The sequence below is a fragment of the Callorhinus ursinus genome, unplaced genomic scaffold, assembly GCF_003265705.2.
Source record: "Callorhinus ursinus isolate GAN/ISIS: 27379988/994484 unplaced genomic scaffold, GSC_fseal_2.0 scaffold43, whole genome shotgun sequence".
Taxonomy (NCBI): Eukaryota; Metazoa; Chordata; class Mammalia; order Carnivora; family Otariidae; genus Callorhinus; species Callorhinus ursinus.
In genome coordinates this window covers 4388356-4406445 of record NW_027397105.1, presented here as the reverse complement: position 1 = coordinate 4406445, position 18090 = coordinate 4388356, and the positions used below count along the sequence as shown (strand labels likewise).

General features: G+C 49.7%; 1 protein-coding gene across 8 annotated transcripts in view; it reads left to right on the top strand.

The window, feature by feature from the left end:
* GAS7 (growth arrest specific 7) overlaps positions 1–18090 on the top strand; it is a 191037-nt gene that overhangs the window by 107973 nt on the left and 64974 nt on the right. For 7 of the 8 annotated variants that reach the window (XM_073881710.1, XM_025864283.2, XM_073881715.1 and 4 more), the window contains exon 2: positions 9988–10108. In XM_073881710.1, the coding sequence (XP_073737811.1) occupies positions 9988–10108 (121 nt within the window). Of the gene's footprint in view, positions 1–4196; positions 4346–9987; positions 10109–18090 lie in introns of those variants that run through there. The other variant, XM_073881711.1, reaches the window with a different exon arrangement.

Sequence of the window (18090 nt, the reverse complement as noted above, 5' to 3'; positions counted from 1 at the left end):
GCCCTTTATACCTTTGAAACATCAGGGCCGGACAGATCTTAGAAGTGGGACCAAAGTTACAGGCTCTCTGTGGGGTTTCTCAAGCCCCTCTGGGCTCCAAGATGGGGTGGCAGGTGCAACTTCCCATCTTATTCCTAGAGCTGTTCTCCATGTTTCCGGAGCGCCTGTGGGAACCACCTTCCCCCACATGAGCCTGAACGTGGCCATGAGGCCGTCGGGTACCTGCCCTAAACCTCAGTATGGAGCAGGACCGACACAGTTGTGTTGTTCGGTCAACGCGGAGATTCTCTCAAGAGACGCTGAAAGGCGGGCATCTCTCAGTTCCCTGTCATGCTGTATGGGGTTGCTGGGCGGAATGCCACCCGCAAAAGCACAAGCCATCTCAAATAGGAGATGTCTGCTGACATCCAGAGGTCCTCATTTTGTGCGCTGTCTCCTTTGGAACCCTGTTCATCGGCCCCTCTGTCTTCTATCTGGACGGCAGGTGCACCAGTAATAGCAGTGTCCTTCTCTGGTGTCCGTGGAATAAGGGCTCTCGTGGGAATGTGTGTAAGGCCCTAATAGAAGTCACTTCCTACAGGATGGATTCCTTCCTGCCCTCCACTGCTTGACCCACAGACACGTCAGGGCTGTGAAATGGCCTCTGACATGGTGGGGGTTGCGGGGGGTGGGGGTGGGGGCGTCCAGCTCGTCCTTGCACTTTGCGGTATTGTTCGCAAGATTGTTTGTCCGCCCTTGCCCCACTGGAGACCCTGTGTTTTCCGGCTTAGCCAAGTTTCCCTGTGAGGGTTGACTTCCTGTGCCCTCGCAGAGACTACATTGTAATTGTGTTCATCAAAATTCCTGGTTAACCAGATCACTCCATTCCTTTTTAGGATCAGAAAATAAGAGTTTATTGTCCTGTGGCCTCTTCCCTGCCCCGGCCTGAAAAACAGGCCACAGTGAGTCGATTGGTCCCGGCGAGGCACTGGGGGCTTACAGATGGTTTTTCAGGGTGGCTGGGACCCTTGCCAAGTCCTTCAGGAGCTAGACAGGTGTGGAGTGCTCGCAGCGGATTGGGCGGCGGGCACGTGGCTGGCAGCTCTGTGGGTGCTGGGAGAACACCCCCCCCCAAGCATTGATGCCCACCCGTGGCTGCCAGGTGTAAAGCTTCCTCTAGCAGTTTCGTGGATGGAGGACAGTCATGGGGGGGGTGATGGGGGTGTCGGGGAAGGTAGCTGATGCCGGCAAGTGTGAGTGTGGCAGACGTTCCCTGGGGGCTGGAGCTGGGGACCCCGAGTGCGTCACCCTCTGGGGACTTGTCAGTATGATCCATGAGGACTTGTCATGGGGGCCGAGGTCTGGCATGAGTGAGTGACTGATGCCAGCCACTGTGATGTGGATTATTGCTGCAAGCATGACCCCTTCCAGCCATTCACCCTGAGCAGGAGGCCTGAGGACATGTGGGTTGTATTGGGTTCGCAAGAGTCCTGGGGACGTTTGCATTTAAGTGAGTAAAGCCCGCTTTGGAAAGTTCCTTTAAGGGACTCAGAGAAGCCATGCCAAAGGGGGTTTCTACTAAGAGCAGTTTGAATATACACGTGAGGAGTTCTGGCAAAACCTCTCATGAGTCGGTCCCATTTCCTGAGAAATCTTGCACTTGGAGGAGTGGAAGGAAGAAAAGCATCCCGCCTGGCTCTCTCTCTGGCTTCTTGTTGGTAAAAGCTGGAGGTGGGCCTTACGTGCCTGACCGCTCTTCATGCAGGGGTCCAACCAGAGTGGCCCAAGGGATGCAGAGATGCTCAGGTCAGGAATCCCTGTGGAAGCCAACTGCCCGTGGGGTCCATGAAACGTGGCTGGAGATTAGACTCACAGAACCCCCGGATTCAAGAAAGGTCTGTGGTCCCCAAGGACCCTTCCCTTCTGTCACGGTCCCTCCGGCTGGAAACCTGTCATTCCCCAGGAAAGTGGTGAGAGCAGATACTCGATGCCGGAGGTCGGGAGCAAATTGGCAAGGCCATCTGGACCAAGAGGAAGAAGGGACGGCCCCTTGTTGGGGTTGGAAGAGAGGTGTTCTCTACTTTGTTCTACCTCTTGATCTTTTCTAGTAGTTTCTGGAATTTGTGATCCAAGCTCTTTCCTCGTTTCATACCGTTTACGGAGAGTAGTGATAGGTACACAGACTCGGCAACTAGATCGATGATGATGGTTTGCACATTTTTAAAGCTGCTCTCAGTGGTCAGCCCGGGACCTTTTTACCTTAGTTCTTCACCTTCATTTCTCGTCATCTCCCCCGCAGCTGTGGTGCATCTTCTAAAGCACTTCTGAGGAGGACACACAAGTCCCTGGACCCACTGTCTGCAGACCTATATTCCCTGAACCACTGTCCATAGAGAAACACCTTCCTTCCTCCCTCCCTCCTTCCCTCCCTCCTTCCTTGATTTTATCCATTTTTTTGAGAGAGAGAGAGAGAGAGAGAGAGAGAGAGAGCGAGGGAGGGGGAGAAGCAGACTCCCCGCCGAGCAGGGAGCCCGATGTGGGACTCGATCCCAGCACCCCTGGGACCATGACCTGAGCCAAAGGCAGACGCTCAACCGACTGAGCCACCCAGGTGCCACGAGGAACGTATTTTGATGGAAGACTGCTCGGACACATAGCAGGGTCTCGGCATTTCCCATAGGGCAATCCAGAGGTATCTCTTGAAATGCAGTTACAGAGAAGCCTGTGACCAACTTGATTTATTTATTTTTTTGCTCATTTATTGGGGACACCCTTCTCCTTATCTCTGCCGTGTAAATACTGTGCCTGCCGTGGGCTTATAAAATCCGTTTTGCGTGCGGCAGTGTGGGACCAGCCACGCTGCACATACGCGTCTCCTTTTAGCTGAGGAAAGCACCCCGCCCCCCATATCAACCACGGTTTATCATTTCTTTTCTCATCTTCAGGAGCACCTAGCATCTGTATCTTGCCTTGTTTTTCTGGTCCTCTGTTTTCATTATTTTGTGCATTTCCTTTGCATTCCAGGAAAAATTCTTACATTGGCTTTGTACATAACCAATGCTTTCCTTTTTATTTTTTTTTTTCCTTTTTGCAAGACTAATTCCACATTCTCTTGCAGCCCAGTGGACTTCCTCTGTTGCTACCTCGTAAATTTTCCTACAATTTTGTTAATTTCCTGTCCCCTTTTTATAGTATGTGTTTCCTTTTTCCAGGCCACTTGCCTTGTTTGCATTAGTTTGTCCGATCCTTATGATTTTTTTTGCTGTTGTATCATAGATGCTCTATCTTCCTACCTTCTATCGAGGTTGCGGAACACTTTCCTGGAATTTTCCGTCCAGATACCATATGAGGTCATGGTTAGAAGTTTGTGCCTCCCCGGAGGCTTCTGGATACTGTTCCCCGATTTATTTTCTGCAGTGAAAGAAATTATGTTATCTTGTCTTGGCCCACCTCCCTGTACGCAAGGTCGAAGAGTCCATCCATTGGGATCCATTTAAGAGCTGGGATTCGTGACAGGTAGGGCACACGTTGCTTGGATTGTCATTCTGTCCACTTGTTTGGTGAAAACCTCAGATCTCTTTGGAGCCAGTTTCTGACGATCGCAAGTTTCCGTTGGTCCCTCCTTCCCTCCATCCCTCCAGCCAGTGTTCTGGGCCCTGGGCCGAGACTAATGCTAGGGACAGCATGGACGTAGCCACGTCTTCCTGAACCTTACAGCCTTTGGTAGCCATTCCCAGCTTTGTGTCGGGGTCTCTCCACCCTGAACAGGTGTCTGCAGCAAGGTGTGGAGCGGACGTGACTCTCCAGTCCCCGGCGCATCTGGGTGGCTCGTTTGCAGCCCCTGTCACTACTGCGGATTGGCTGACCCCCTGCTGAGGGACAGCGAGGCCAGCCCTGGCCCCTGGGGGCCTGGACTGCTCAGGGCGCAGCAGTACCAAAGCCGTTCCCGGGGACTGGTGCTTCCCAGGCACACCTGGCCGAGGCCTGGCTGCTTCCGGGTGTCCCCGGCTGGCTGTGCGTTTGGGAAGAGAGAACTTGCTGGAGAGTTCTTTGTGGAGGAGCCTTCAAGCAGTGCCAATCACGGCACCCGGCTCATTAGCAGTAATTGCCATGGCAACGGGTCTGCCAGAAAGTGGCTCGTTAGGCTGACAACCTCAGAGATGTTATATATAGATCTGGGTTGGGGGGGGGAGTGGGGGTGTGGGGCCCTGTGGCTATGCCTTTCTCTGGAGCTCCTATTGCTCCTGGGCTTGGGGTGTGAGAAGACGCAGAATGGGGGGACCTTAAAACCGGCTGATCTGGCTGCCAAAGCATTTGATGACCGCCCGTGACCGTGTCAAGTAGCGTTGGTTCACATCTGCAGAAGGTAAGGCTCAGGTGTTCCCAGAAGCCTCCTGAGGGGGAAGGAGTCCCCAGCTGAACTTGACAAGGGGCGGGGACCGGTGGGGGGCTGAGTGTGGGGGTTGGTGGTGCCTGGAGACTCTGCAGAGACCAGATGGAATCCCTCTTAAAAGAAGTCTCCTCTGAAGGGCTTGGGGATGGCCACCTTTTCCTTAATAAATAAGTGGCCATGCAGCTAAGCACTGTCTTTCTATAAATTGTGCTTATTATAATTTTATGTTCCCGGTTTTGATTTCAGAAGCACGCTTTCTGTCGAGTGCTTCTCTAAAGCTGCACACCAGCCTGTTCTGAGTTCAATGGGCATGAGCCTCCCCTAGGATGCATGTTGAAAGGCCGCTTCCCAGGCTCCAGGTTGATCTGATGTTTGGAGCAGGGCTCTGGGATCTGCATTTTTAACGCACATCCCAGGGGACCGAGGGGGGGATGGGTTTTCCAGGGACCGCACTTTGAGAAACACTGCTGTAAGCGGGAAGGGGGATTTTGTTTTCAATCTCTGGGTGACTTTCCTTTGGTGCCTGCTCTTTTTTCTTCCCCATTAGCCATCATTAAGAGGAAAATTTCTTTGGTGGTGTTGTTTTAAATAAGGAGACAAGGAAGTTAGCCTGCAGCCAGGAACGTGACTGCTTGGGTGTGGGTGGTGGTATTTCTGCTCATCTCCCGGGAAGGCATATGCTCATTTGGAGACTGTGAGACAGGCAGGAGAAGCAGGCCTGAGTTGTCACCCTCCTTAGTGGGAACTGGGGTATCAGGTGGTCTAGGTGAAGACGTAGAGCCTCCCCTGGCCAGCTGGGGAGAGATGGACAGGGAGGGTAGCCTGGATGTAGGTAACTGGACAGAAGTCTCCAGGACAAGGTAGTATTTCAAAGTTTGGGCTAATCGTTTGTTTAGCTGTGCAGCATTGGACGAGTTATTACATTCTCTGAGTCTCAGATTCATTTATAAATTTATAATGGGAACATGTCAGGTTTAAATTGTCAAAGCTAGAGATAAGTGTGTAAAGCATCTGGCCCCGTCCTTGGAGCACTCTCAACATTTGGTGCATGACAAAAGTCATTATCGATGGATGCAAATGGGATCTGAGCACGTATGTTTCCTGATTACCGGCTAGATTAGGGCTCTGAGTCGTCTAGAAGCCTCCTGATACTCTGTAGGAAATAGGGTGAGGGTGTACATGCACAAATGACTCCATTTTGGAGGGCAGGAGATCCATAGTTATCTTCAGATTCTCAGAGGATGAGTCTCTGTAAACAGTTGAGCAGGTTGTTGACTGAACAAGGGGACCCAAGGGAGGCCGAAATCCAGGCTTGCGCTCAGGGTGATGGATGGCCCATCTGGGGGAAGATGCAGCGTTTTAGGATTCCCACAAAGCCATGATATGCATCAGGTTAAGAATTTCTGAGTTGGAGAAAACTGCCCTCACCCTCCCCGCTCCCTCCCACTCCCTCGGATCTTGTTCATTGTAGGTAGGGCCCCCATCTCTGGGCCCTTGTCACCTCTGCTTCTCGTTCCTCTTCCCATGGGAAGGAGCCGCCAAAATGGAAGGGGAGAAGCCACGGGACTAGGGAAGGGAAGGGTTTAACTTGAAGGAAACGAGTTAGACGAATAAGTTTGACAGAGATCGTAATTACTGGGTCGTAAGTCATGCTGCATCGTCTTAATGGCTGGGGGGCAGCTCTCCTAGGAGGTCTGCCCCCCCACCCATGACCATGAGCGATGAGGTAGTGTGGGTGCTTTGGGCCTTTTCAATGAGAGAGAGCCTGCAGGTGGGGGGGTCCAACTTTTGCCCCCTCCGCAGCTTAAAAAGGATTTGTTTTTAAATGGTAAAATACACCCGACATAAAATTTATCCCGAGTGGTATTTATACATTCGTAGTATGGTGCAACATTTATATCACCCCAAAGAGGAAACCCTGTACCCGTCCTCCCCTCTCCCCCAGCCCCCGGTGACCCCACTCATCTGCTTTCTGTTTCTATGGATTTCCCTCTTCTGGGCATTTCGTATAAATGGAATCGCACGCGTGACTTCAAGGCTCATCCCTGTGGTAGCGTGGAGCGGAGCCTCCTTCCTTTTGATGGCTGGGTATTTCTTCGGATGCACCGTGTTCTGTTGACCTGCTCATCAGTTGATGGACCCCTTGGGTCCTGCCTGCCCTTGTCATGGTGGGTAAGGCTCCTGCGAACATGGCTTTACAAGTGTTTGAGCGCCCTTTTCAGGTCCCTTGGATACATCCCCAGGTGTCTCCGCGTCTTTTGACTCCTGATGTGTTTCAGGCACATTCGGGCGATGGGGGCAGAGCACAGTCAGGTGACAGGCAGAGCGGGGAGCTCTGGTCATGCTGGAGGGGGATGTGGGGACGGCCTTGGCAGCGCTGGCCAAATTAGGAAGTAGGCTGAGTTGGCCCTGGTGTTCTCCTGTCCACCCCTTCTCCTCCAGTGCCTCTTGGCCCTTCCTGGCTCAGTAGCAGAAGTGCTTCCCCCCACAGGCACCTTCTATAGGTTCGGGCACAGAGGGTCCAGCATTTCCTAGATGCATGAGACCTCAGGGTGGCCGGTCATAGTGCCTCCTTGGTCATCAGTGTCCTCCAGGGGAAGCCAGAGCTTGTTGTGAGCCCACAGAGTCGGATAAATCCCCTGGAGTCCTTCTCAAGAGAAAAAGCACCGTGCAGCCTTGGAGACGGGGCAGGTGGCCTTGTTTGCTGTCTGCCAGGAAGGGGCATGGAGGGTCGGAAGTTTGCTCCACTCATCCAACCAGCCCCGCTTGGGAGCGGTCTCCTTGCACCCACCCATCCTTCTCCGAAGATCCAGCTGGTCAACCTCTGAACGCATGCCCTCCCCAGCGGGTGTGTGCTTGCCTGCTGAGTTGCGGTCTTGGAAACAGAGGGCTGGGGAGAAGTGACTGTTCCTGGTGACATTATCAGGCGGGGTGGGGCAGGCTGAGGTGTGGGCACCTGAACTTCACCGCTCGGGGCAGAGGCCGTGTGAAGCTTGGTCTCTCTGGGCGCTTAAACACACACCCTCCCGCTGGGACCCCTCCGTCATGGAGCGTTCCTGGTGACACGCACCCTTCTAGGTGCCTTCCACAACAGAACTCCCGTCCTCTGTTGTGTAGATGTGTAGATAAATGCAGTGGCTGAGTCACTTTCCTATCATGCAGCTGCTCAGGGGCTGAGTCAGGATTGAGGCCCAGGCTGGAGGGCTGTTTCCACGGTGCTTCTGGGTCCCTCTCCCTTCTGTACCCTATTTCTGGCCATGTCTGTTTCTGGTCCTTGCTTAATACCCTTTAACAATTTCCCATTCCCTCCCAGGCTGCTGGGAGAAACACCAACATAGCCTTCCCACGAACATAGCCTTCCCATCTTGGATACTCGAAGACTCTAGCAGAAGCAGCCTGGCATCGTACCCTCTGGTTCTAGAATATTTCTCTCTTAAAGAGTTAAGTCTCCTCACCTCCCTATTCCTGTGTGACCCCCAGCCCCACTCAGCCAAGATGCACATCTCCTGTGTGGGATATTTTATACACGCGCGCGTGGCATGCACACGCACACTACTCATCCTGAGACTCTGTGTGCGTGTATTTGGACCACCTTGCAATCCGGGAGAGGCCAGAGCAGGTGTCTGGAGGCCCAGGTAAACACGCTCAGTGGACGTGCTCTGTTGGTGAGATCTCCTGGCTGGTGCTTGGCGCCTGGTAGTTTAAAAACCTCCTTCCCGGGGCGCCTGGGTGGCTCATGGGTTAAGTGTCTGCCTTCGGCTCAGGTCATGATCCCGGGGTCCTGGGATCAAGCCCCTCATCGGGGTTCCTGCTCAGTGGGAAACGTGCTTCTCCTTCTCCCTCTGCTTCTGCTCTCTCTCTGCCAAATAAATAAATAAAATCTTAAAAAACCAAACCAAAAAAAAAAAAACAACAACAAAAAACCCAACGCCTTCCATACTGAATCCGAGGCACTGCAGGTTGACAGCCTTTAACCATGTTGGCCACGGGGAGGCCGTGGTTACTCAGGGTCCCAGGACCGTCTAGGATGGACCTGGTCCCTGGTGAGGGCGTGCCACAGGCAGAACTAGCTGGTTTTGCAATCTTCAGACAATAGGGGAGCAGGGCGGGCAGGGAGCCGCGGGTCCCTGTTGCTTGCTTTGGATCTGTTAGCTGTTTTTCCTAAGTAGCCGTCATTAGCGACCAAAACTGCCTCGGTGGGCATGGCGGAGAGCTGCCTAGGACATTCAGGAGCGGAGTAGTTTTTAATACATCTGAACAGGGCGCCTGGGTGGCTCAGATGGTTAAGCGTCTGCCTTCGGCTCAGGTCATGATCCCAGGGTCCTGGGATCGAGTCCCGCATCGGGCTCCCTGCTCAGCGGGGAGCCAGCTTCTCCCTCTGCTTCTGTCTCTCTCTCTCTCTCTCTCTGTCTCTCATGGATAAATAAATAAAATCTTTAAAAAAAAATACATCTGAACAGAGTCCAGCTTTGCTGAGAAATTCACGGCCCCTCTCCCTGTGTGGTTGAATCCACTTAGCTATCTTCAGAAGGTACAGCCATTGTGTGGGCTAATTTGGACCCTCTTTCTTTATTTTTAAATGTTCTCTAGCTCACCGCTTATTTTTGTTGTTTGAGGGACATTTCGATGCAAGAGATAAGTAAAAAGGAGAGGAGAAAATTTGCGCATCATGCCACCGCCGGAAGTCACCTCTCTTGTAGGTTCTGTGGGTTCACCTGCTTTCTCTCTCTTACACACATATACATATTTTTTTCTCTCATTTGTATTTTTAAGAAGAAGACTGCTCTTCATGGTCAAAAGATTAAACCAGGACGCCTGGGTGGCTCAGTCGGTTAAGCGTCTGCCTTCGGCTCAGGTCCTGGGATCGAGTCCCGCGTCGGGCTCCTTGCTCAGCTGGAAGTCTGCGTCTCCCTCTGTCCTTCCCCCTGCTTGTGCTCTCTTTTTCTCATGCTCTCTCTCTCAAATAAATAAATAAAAATCTTTAAGGAAGAAAAGATTAAACCACACATAAGTGCACAAAGTACACGTGATGGAAAGGGAGCTGAGGTTTGGGCATGGGTCCTGGTTCTCTCCAGATCCCCCAGAGAGATTTGGACACTGGAGCAGAAAAGCCCCCGCCACAGCCCTTCATCCGTTCTCGACGTGGTTATAGAAGGCTTCAGATCTCGCTCTGCTGAGACTTAGGTTAATTAACTTCTGGTGGGTTCGCACAGCAGGCCCTGGGCCTCGCCTGCTGCTATACGTGGGGGTCCTGGGGGTCCAGGCTTTCGTTTCCACAGTGGGCGTGCGCAGAGGACGGGGGCTGCCGGGGAGAAGGCCCAGCTCTGCTGACTCTCCTCTGGGGGAAGCTGTCCCTTCCGCAGTGGCTCTGAAGCAGCAAGCACTCCTCACACCTCACGCTTGGGCAAGCCCCCAAATCCCACGTGTAGGGCCTGTGACCTCCTCCCCCCAGGGATGCCAGCAGGCCACCTGCCGTCCCCACACCCCCAACCCCATCCCTAGCATCGGCTCTTCCACCGTGACTTCAGCTGCCTCCGACGGCGTGGTCCCAAACTGGTTGCAACCCAGTCACCGAAATGCCCGGCATGTGTGACCTTTTCTCTCCTCTTCCGCAGAAGCCTGGAATGGTCCCCCCTCCTCTCGGAGAGGAAAGCCAGACTGTTGTCCTTCCACCTGGCTGGCAGAGCTACCTGTCTCCTCAGGGCCGCCGTTACTATGTCAACACGGCCACCAATGGTGAGTCCCGCGCTGGGGAGCATCCTGCACCGGTCCCCGCGTTTCTGTCCCCCTCTCGCCTCTCCCAGTGGTTAGACTTTTTCCTCGGAAACCGGCCTCAGAGGCTGCGGTGGGTTCTCGCTTTCCTCCCACGGTGCTGGGCGTCGGGGGTCTGCGCTGGATTGGGAAGCCCATCCTTCGGGGTCGGGGGAGGGGGGTCCTCCCTGGAAACTCACAGCCGCCCCTGGGCATCTCTGTTGAACCCAGCCTCATGGTCTAGGGCTGTTTTCCGAATCTCAAAAGGTTTTTCTCTGGTCAACAGCTGGTTTGAGTCAAGTTAACCAGGTTTAGCTATTGCGTGATTATCTTGGAACATGGAATGGGCTGATGAGAGACAGAAACTCCCAAAAGAGGGTTGCAAGCGAGGGATTTCCCTAACTTCACCACACATTGCTTACTCTTCCCCGTAGTAGCTCACTGGCTGGCATTTCTTGGAATGTTCTTTGGGAAATGTTGGGGCTACTTAGGGATTACTTATTCTAATAGATAACACAGGTCCCGTGTGCATTTCTGAGTTGAGTTAGGACCACACCTCCTTGTCCCCAGGGATTGTGGGCTTCCTGGGCCTTCAGAGGGACTCCAGGACCCCAGCAGGAGGGCTCTCGAGTGGGCTGCAAGAAGACTGGAGAAGGTTTATAGAAGGAGGAGCGGCAGGTTCTCTAGCAAGGTGGTCTTGGGCAGGGTAGGCCAGTGTAGCTAAGAGCTCTGTCTCTTGACCTCATGCCTCCCCGGAGGATGGAAACACACAAGGTCAGACGTGGGGGGCATCACAGATCTGTGTGCCAAGGCAGGATGTGAAATCTAATCCCTGTCCACGTGTTGGCTCGGCCTTCGCCCCTCACTTCCCTTGTCTGCACCCACCTGACTTTAACTGGAGGACCAGCTGCTCTTTAGAGGGAGTAGCAGAGAAAGCAGATCTCGTCCCTGGGCAACCGGCCTTCTGCAGGCTCGAGGGGTGCATTCCAGCTGAAGAGGTAACTGTGGTTTCTAGGAAAAGGGAAGTAGAACTATTTCTGGTCATTCTAATCTTAAGCTTCCTCAAAACAAACACATGAGTAGCTTTGCACTGTTCCCGGCCTTTGAAGTTTCAGAGGAAAGTGTATATATGCACAGCTCCCATCTGTGAAATGCAGAAATTGGACCATATGATCCTGAGATCAGCAAGGCTTTGGGCCCGTTCTCATCCGGAATTAGCCACGCTGTTGCAAAGGGGCTGGAGGTGGGTGAGTGGTAAAAGAGGCTTTCTAAAAATCTGCATTTTTTTTTTTTTTAATTAGAGAGTGGTATATTCTTGGTTAAAAAAACCTCAATGGGTACCAAAAAAAAAAAAAAAGTAAAAATCCCTGGTTCCACTCCCTAAAGCTATTTATCATGCATATAGCCTTCCAGATATTTGTATATTCTCTAACCATCCAAGCATTTGCATGCTTATGCTTTATAATACATTGGAAACATGATCCATGTTCTAGAAATTGCTCGGACAGCATACTGTGGCCATCTCTGTATACATGTACATGCTAGTCCGGCTCATACTTTGTAACCTGCCGTGGGATAGCCTGTTGCAAGGGTATGCTACTGTTAATTTAACTCTCCCCTCTTTATTCACCGGATATTAGAATCCCATGTCACAGTAACTGACAGGATGTGGCAGCTTTTTTTTTTTTTTCTGAGGCCCAGACTTTAGCACGGGCTTGGGGGCAGGCTCCGGGGATATAGCGATCCCAAGAGGTTCTAGGTCACAGGCTGGTAAACTTGGTTCTGTAGAGAGCCAGGTACTACGTTGGGTTTGTCCTTGAGGTTTCTGTGGTCTCTGCCACCACTCCTCAGCTCTGTGTTTATGCAAAAGCAAAGCCACGAGTGTAGCTGTGTTCCAATAAAACTTTATTTACGGACACTGGAACGTGAATTTCAATAACTTTTGCATGTTATGAAACACTTTTGATTCTTTTTCGAGCAGCTTTTTTTTAAAGACTTTATTTATTTGAGAAAGAGAGAGAGAGCACAAGGCGGGAGGGGTAGGGGCAGAGGGAGAGGGAGAAGCAGACTCCCCGCTGAGCAGGGAGCCTGACAACAGGGCTCAATCCCAGGATCCTGGGACCATGACCCGAGCCCAAGGCAGATGCTTAACTGACTGAGCCACCAGGGCACCCCCCACCCCCTTTTTCAAGCGCTTAGATGATCTTAGTTCAGGAGTTCACGGGCTGTATGGTAAGGGCGGGGGGGTGGGCCCTCACGCTATGACTCCGGCTCTAGGCTCTCTGTTATTTCTGATAGGACCCTCCTTACCTTTCCCCACCTTCTCTGAAATGTTCACAGTCATCCTGGCTTCCTGGTCTTGCGTTCTAGATACATGCTACTTTTATGCACTATTTAATTCATCCTTATCTGTTGGATTGATTGATTCATTCATTCAACAGACACTGGGCCTCACCCAAGTCCCAGGCCAACTGTTGGATGCTGGGGATATAATAATAATAATAAAAGAAGCATCCCTCCCCTCAAAGAGCTCATCTTCCTAACATTGGAAGCAGATTTGAAATGAAGATGTACTTGATGACCCTTATGAGCAGGGCTGTGAAGGAGAAGTCCAGGGTGTTTTGAGAGTGCGTTCCAGAGAGACCCTAGAGAGATCAGGGGAGGCTTCTTGGAGGAGGAGACGCCCTGCAGCTAAGATGCAGGAGGGCTGAGGGCTGAGGAAGGGGTTGGGGGTGGGAAATGCCTTTCTGAAGGCAAAGCCATAGTCAGTGCTGGGAGGGATCGTGTGCAGACCCTGAATAGCATATTAAGGATTTTGTTCCTTAGCCCAAGGGCTGTCTTTCTGATTCTCCCTTGGATGACTCAGGGGACACTTGGCTAGAGATGAGAATCTGGGGAGCCATGTGGGTGCTTGGCTTGGCACATAGAGAGCAGAATGGATTTCACTCCTACTTGCCCCCTTGGCCTGGCATCATTGTGCAGTGGCCAACCCATACAAACACACATGGCGGCCCAGAATTTTCGTTCAACCAGCAGAGAAAGAAGGCCGTGAAATGCAGGAAATCACCCAGGGCAAACATCTAGGAGAGAGCCCTGCAGAAAAACATTTAAGGGAGGGGCGAAGGAGACTTTGAAATAATTGTCAGATATAAGAAGAATCCGGGAGAAGTAAGGCAATATCATGAAAGGCAGAGGAAAAAAGATTAAGAAGGGACATTCAGAGACAGACTGAAATATAGATCAGGCTTATGGTAGAGGTGATATTTTAAATCACTGGGGGAAGCACAGATTATTTAACAAATAGCGTTGGGCCAGATGGCTAACGGGAAGTTTCAGTGGGTAAGTTCATGCAATAGTATAAACTCAGCAAGGCCATCAAAGCATGCTTTAGGAGACTCTGGGAAGTCCCCAGCTTTCCTTATCTCCCCATGGTTATATCTCTCCAGGGTGTGTTGTTATGCAAAGGGGCCCTGAGCTTGGGCCCCAGGAACCCTAGGGGTTCTGGTATCAGGACAGGCTTGTGCTATATTCCCACCAGAATTTGACTATTGCCAAAAATGGGGTTGTGTTTAGTTTCCAGATATTGAGCTATTCTAATATCCTATCCTTTTCAGGGACCTAAGTTAGTGTGAAGGGGGACCTCTTATTTGTACAACAGGTATTTGCATTTCAAGAGACAGAGAGCTCAGTGTTGTCTAGTTCTCTTAGTAACTGGAAGGCCGGAAATGCCTTCCAGTTATTAACCACTTGGCAGTGATATGGTCATAGCTGTTCAGGTCCTCTTTTTGGAGATGTGCTGACTTTAGATACCGTTTAGGATATATTTTACCGTTTGGACGTTGAAGGGGTATTTCAAGCCAGTAATGAAGGCCAAGATTAGTTTTGTGTAATGTATGAGTCAATATTTCATCTCCTATGTATTAGTCTTTGTACACTGTAAATCCAATAGCTTCATTTATTTATGTTTTTCATTTCTAAAGGAAGAAGATCACTTGAGGGGGATGTCTTAGCTCTCCTTGTCTAGAAAGCAGAGCCTGAGGCAAGGATTAAGTATTAACACTTCATTTAGGCTGTATAAGCCCAGAGCAGTGAAGAGTGGGTGAGAGAGGGAAGATGTCACATGATGCTGGCTAGTGTTGATAGTGAACCGCAGAGAGATCCAACAGGTCTGTTCAGGTCTCACCCAGCAGGTGTGTTCACTTCTCTGGAAGGGTTACAGAGAAGAGCCATGCCTTTGAGTAGTCCGTGGGAAAGCAGAGGTGTCTGATCTGCTCACCTCCCTCTCATCTCCTATTTCCTATTGGCCAAACTTCTGCCCCTTAGAGAGCTATTTTCCTCCACCCTTTTGGGTTGTATCATCTGGCCCCCAGAAAGCCTGACTCCAGCCCCACAGAGTGATGCTTCATCCAAGCCCTAGGTGGATGGCCAGTGGAACATAGGTGAGGTATCAACCAAAATAGAAGGAGGCAATGGATGGAAACTTTAGAAAGAGCCCACGGTCTGTGTCCCAGTACATGGACTCTAAAGCACTGAGTTTGCAGTGGACATCTAACTCTTGTGTCAGGTTTTGATGATGTGAGTGTTTCCAGAGTTTCACTGGCCAATGAGTTTTACTCCACAGTCACCCTAACTAGGTGACTTCTGGGTGACGGCAAACTAGGGCCCTTGGGCCAAATTCAGCTTGCAGCCTATTTTTGCCAATAAAGTTTTATTGAACACAACCATGCTCTTTTGTTTGCCTGTTGTCGAAGGCGGCTTTCACACACACTCTGATGGCAGAGCAGAGACCAGACATGGTGTGGTGACAAAGCCAGAAATATTTACCGTCTGGCCCTTGAAAGAAAAAGTTGGATGATCTCTGGTTTAATAAATAAAACCCATCCATTTTACACATGAGGAAGTGGAGCGCCAACCTCCCCCCGCCCCCACCAAGTGGTACAGGAACTTGATCCAGATTACCTGGCCATTCATAAGCCAGGCTATGCCTGGATCCCATCTTTCCATCCTTTATTTTTTTTTTCATTGCCTCAGTATTCAGGAGAATGGGCATAGGGGGTGGTGACTTAATGTGCAATAAGGATAACTGAATTCACGAATTAGCAGGGGAAAAAAATCTGAAATGACATTTATTTTTAAGAGAAACACAAGTATCTTCTTTGAGCATCACCTGAGACCCAGGGGAACTAGGAGTTGTTTTTTAAGCTCTTTTGGTAAAGCATCCCTATGTATAAATGTTTTATTATGTTTGTGAGTGAGGCTTGGAGGAATATACTAGGATTTGAGCTTTTGGAGTCATTTGCCAAATAGCCAGTGCTTTTCTTGATTTCTTGTTTTAATTTTTCTTTAAATGAGTAGATTCCCACTTAACTTTATTACACCAGGAGCTAATGTGAGTTTCTGGATAAGTCTTCTGGTAGAACACTTTCCAAAGCATTCTTTGAGCTTTTCTTTGTTACAAGTAATTGGATACTTTTCTGGTTCCCCGGATAGAACAGCCCTAATAATTCCCTGTCAGTAAAGGTTGCCCTGAGAAACTTCTACACCCAGAAGCATCTGTCTGTTTTCTTCTGTCCATCTGCATTGAACAAATGTGAGACGAGAACTGTTTACTGTTTATTGTATTCTAGGAAGTTGAGTTACTCTGAAAAGGCTGCTTATTGGTCAACAGTGTAAGAACCGTCCCATTGGCTGGTTGGTGGGGTCGCTGATGAGCAGCAAATTGTTCAGAAAGGGAAGTGAAACAAAAAGGGAGTGTGTGGGTTATGACCCAGCAATTCCACTTCTAGATACGTATCCAAGAGAATTTGAAAAAACATGAGCCCACGAAAATCTGTACATGAGTGTTCATAGCGGCATTCTTCACAGTGGCCAGAAACAACCCAAATGTCTATCACATCATAAATAGATAAACAAAATACGCCATATCCCAACAGTGGGAGATTATTCAGGCATAAACAGGAACAAAATACTAGTAGACACCTGCCACGACATGGATAACTTTGAAAACATCATGCTAAGTGCAAGAAGCCAGACACACAAAACCATACACAGTATGATTCCATTTACACGAGAGACCCAGAATAGCCAAAACCATAAACACGGAAAGTAGATTCGTGGTTTCCAGGAACCGGGAGGGGGGAGAATGGGAGTGACTCCTGATGGGCATAGGGTTTCATTTTGAGATGATGAAAGTGTTCTAAAATTAGATAGTTTTGGTAATATTTGCACAAGTCTGTGAATATACTAAAAACCACTCTATTATGTGCTTTTGGGGAGAATTTTATGGGATGTAAATTACATCACAGTAAAAATAGTCATGTGATGTCTCTGTTGGGGATTCCTTCTGCCTGATTCCCAAACTTTGGTGGGCATTAGAAGCACCTAGGGAGTTTGTTAAAAAATACCACAGACCTACTGGACCCAGTTCTGTTGTTTGGAGAGAATAAGAAGGTCTGCTTTCTATTTTTACACGTTTTCTAATGGTTACCTATTTCTGACTTGCAAGGAGACAATAAGATTGATGAAGGTATTGTTAGTGGATCAAATATTATGAAGTTGAAGAGTAAATTTAAATCCAATTTCCTTTTACCGAGATCAAGTGAAAGAATACAGTTTTCTTCGAACAAGTAAACACGTATTACAGTCTCAAGGTTAGAGGCCGTATCACTACCACTACTACTACTCTAGTTAAGGTAGAATCTAGAGGAAGAACTCCTTAAAAACAGATCTGTCATTTTTACGGTGATAAGATATAGATTGAGCATAAAACTGCGGAGGAAGACCCTTCAGCCTGGCTAACGTTTACATTCTTCGGTGTTGTCAAGGTAACTGATTCGTGGATATTTTCTCATCTTTCTTCTGATCCTGTTATAAAACAGGATATCGTGGCAGATCTTTTAATTTCAAAGCTTTTGAGTGAAAAGCTCAAAAAAAGTTTTTTAAATCTCAGCATTTTTGCCTTTTTATTTTTTTTAAGATTTTATTTATTTATTTGACAGAGAGAGCGCGAGCACATGAGCAGGGGGAGGGGCAGAGGGAGAGGGAGAAGCAGACTCCCCTGCTGAGCAGAGAGCCTGAGGCGGGCACCCCAGGATCCTGACCTGAGCCGGAGGCAGATGCTTAACCGCCTGAGCCACCCAGGGGCCCCAGCGTTTTTGCCATTTAAAAAAAAAACCTGTGGACTGTCGTTTTCAACTTTGCTCCCAGGTACGGTTCAGTCAGCGTTTCGGGCTTACACTCTTTTCATTTTCCCATTCTGTAGAGCACTCAGACATCTGGATGGAATGAATACCATCCTTGTCTTCGGGGAACTTAGAGTCCAGTGAAATAGTTCAAGCCTTTGATACGGCGAGAAGTCACTTTCATATTGTTCTTCTCTGGAGGTTGGTAGACTGGGGCTTTCAGACTTGCCTCCACTTTGGTTAGGAAGTGAGTGCCAGTATAGAGTTACTGTCCCCTCCCCATGCCCTGTGACCTAGCAGGGTTCGGTGGCTAATCCATCCAAACCAGGTCGACCCAACCATATCAGTTGGCGGGATCTCTACCAGTCATTTGCTTGACCAGTTTTCTTTCATTAAAGGCCAAAAAAAAAAAAAAGTACAAGATGGCTGTGAGTTGTGTCCTCGTAAGGCATGATGTTTGCTTGGCTTGAACTCTTTAAAATGCAGTGCTGAAATGTCCACAATAGCCAAACTGTGGAAGGAGCCAAGATGTCCATCGACAGACGAATGGATAAAGAAGAGGTGGTATATATACACAATGGAATATTATGCAGCCATCAAAAGGAATGAGATCTTGCCATTTGCAATGACGTGGATGGAACTGGAGGGTGTTATGCCGAGTGAAATAAGTCAATCAGAGAAAGACATGTATCATATGACCTCACTGATATGAGGAATTCTTAATCTCAGGAACAAACTGAGGGTTGCTGGAGTGGTGGGGGGTGGGAGGGAGGGGGTGGCTGGGTG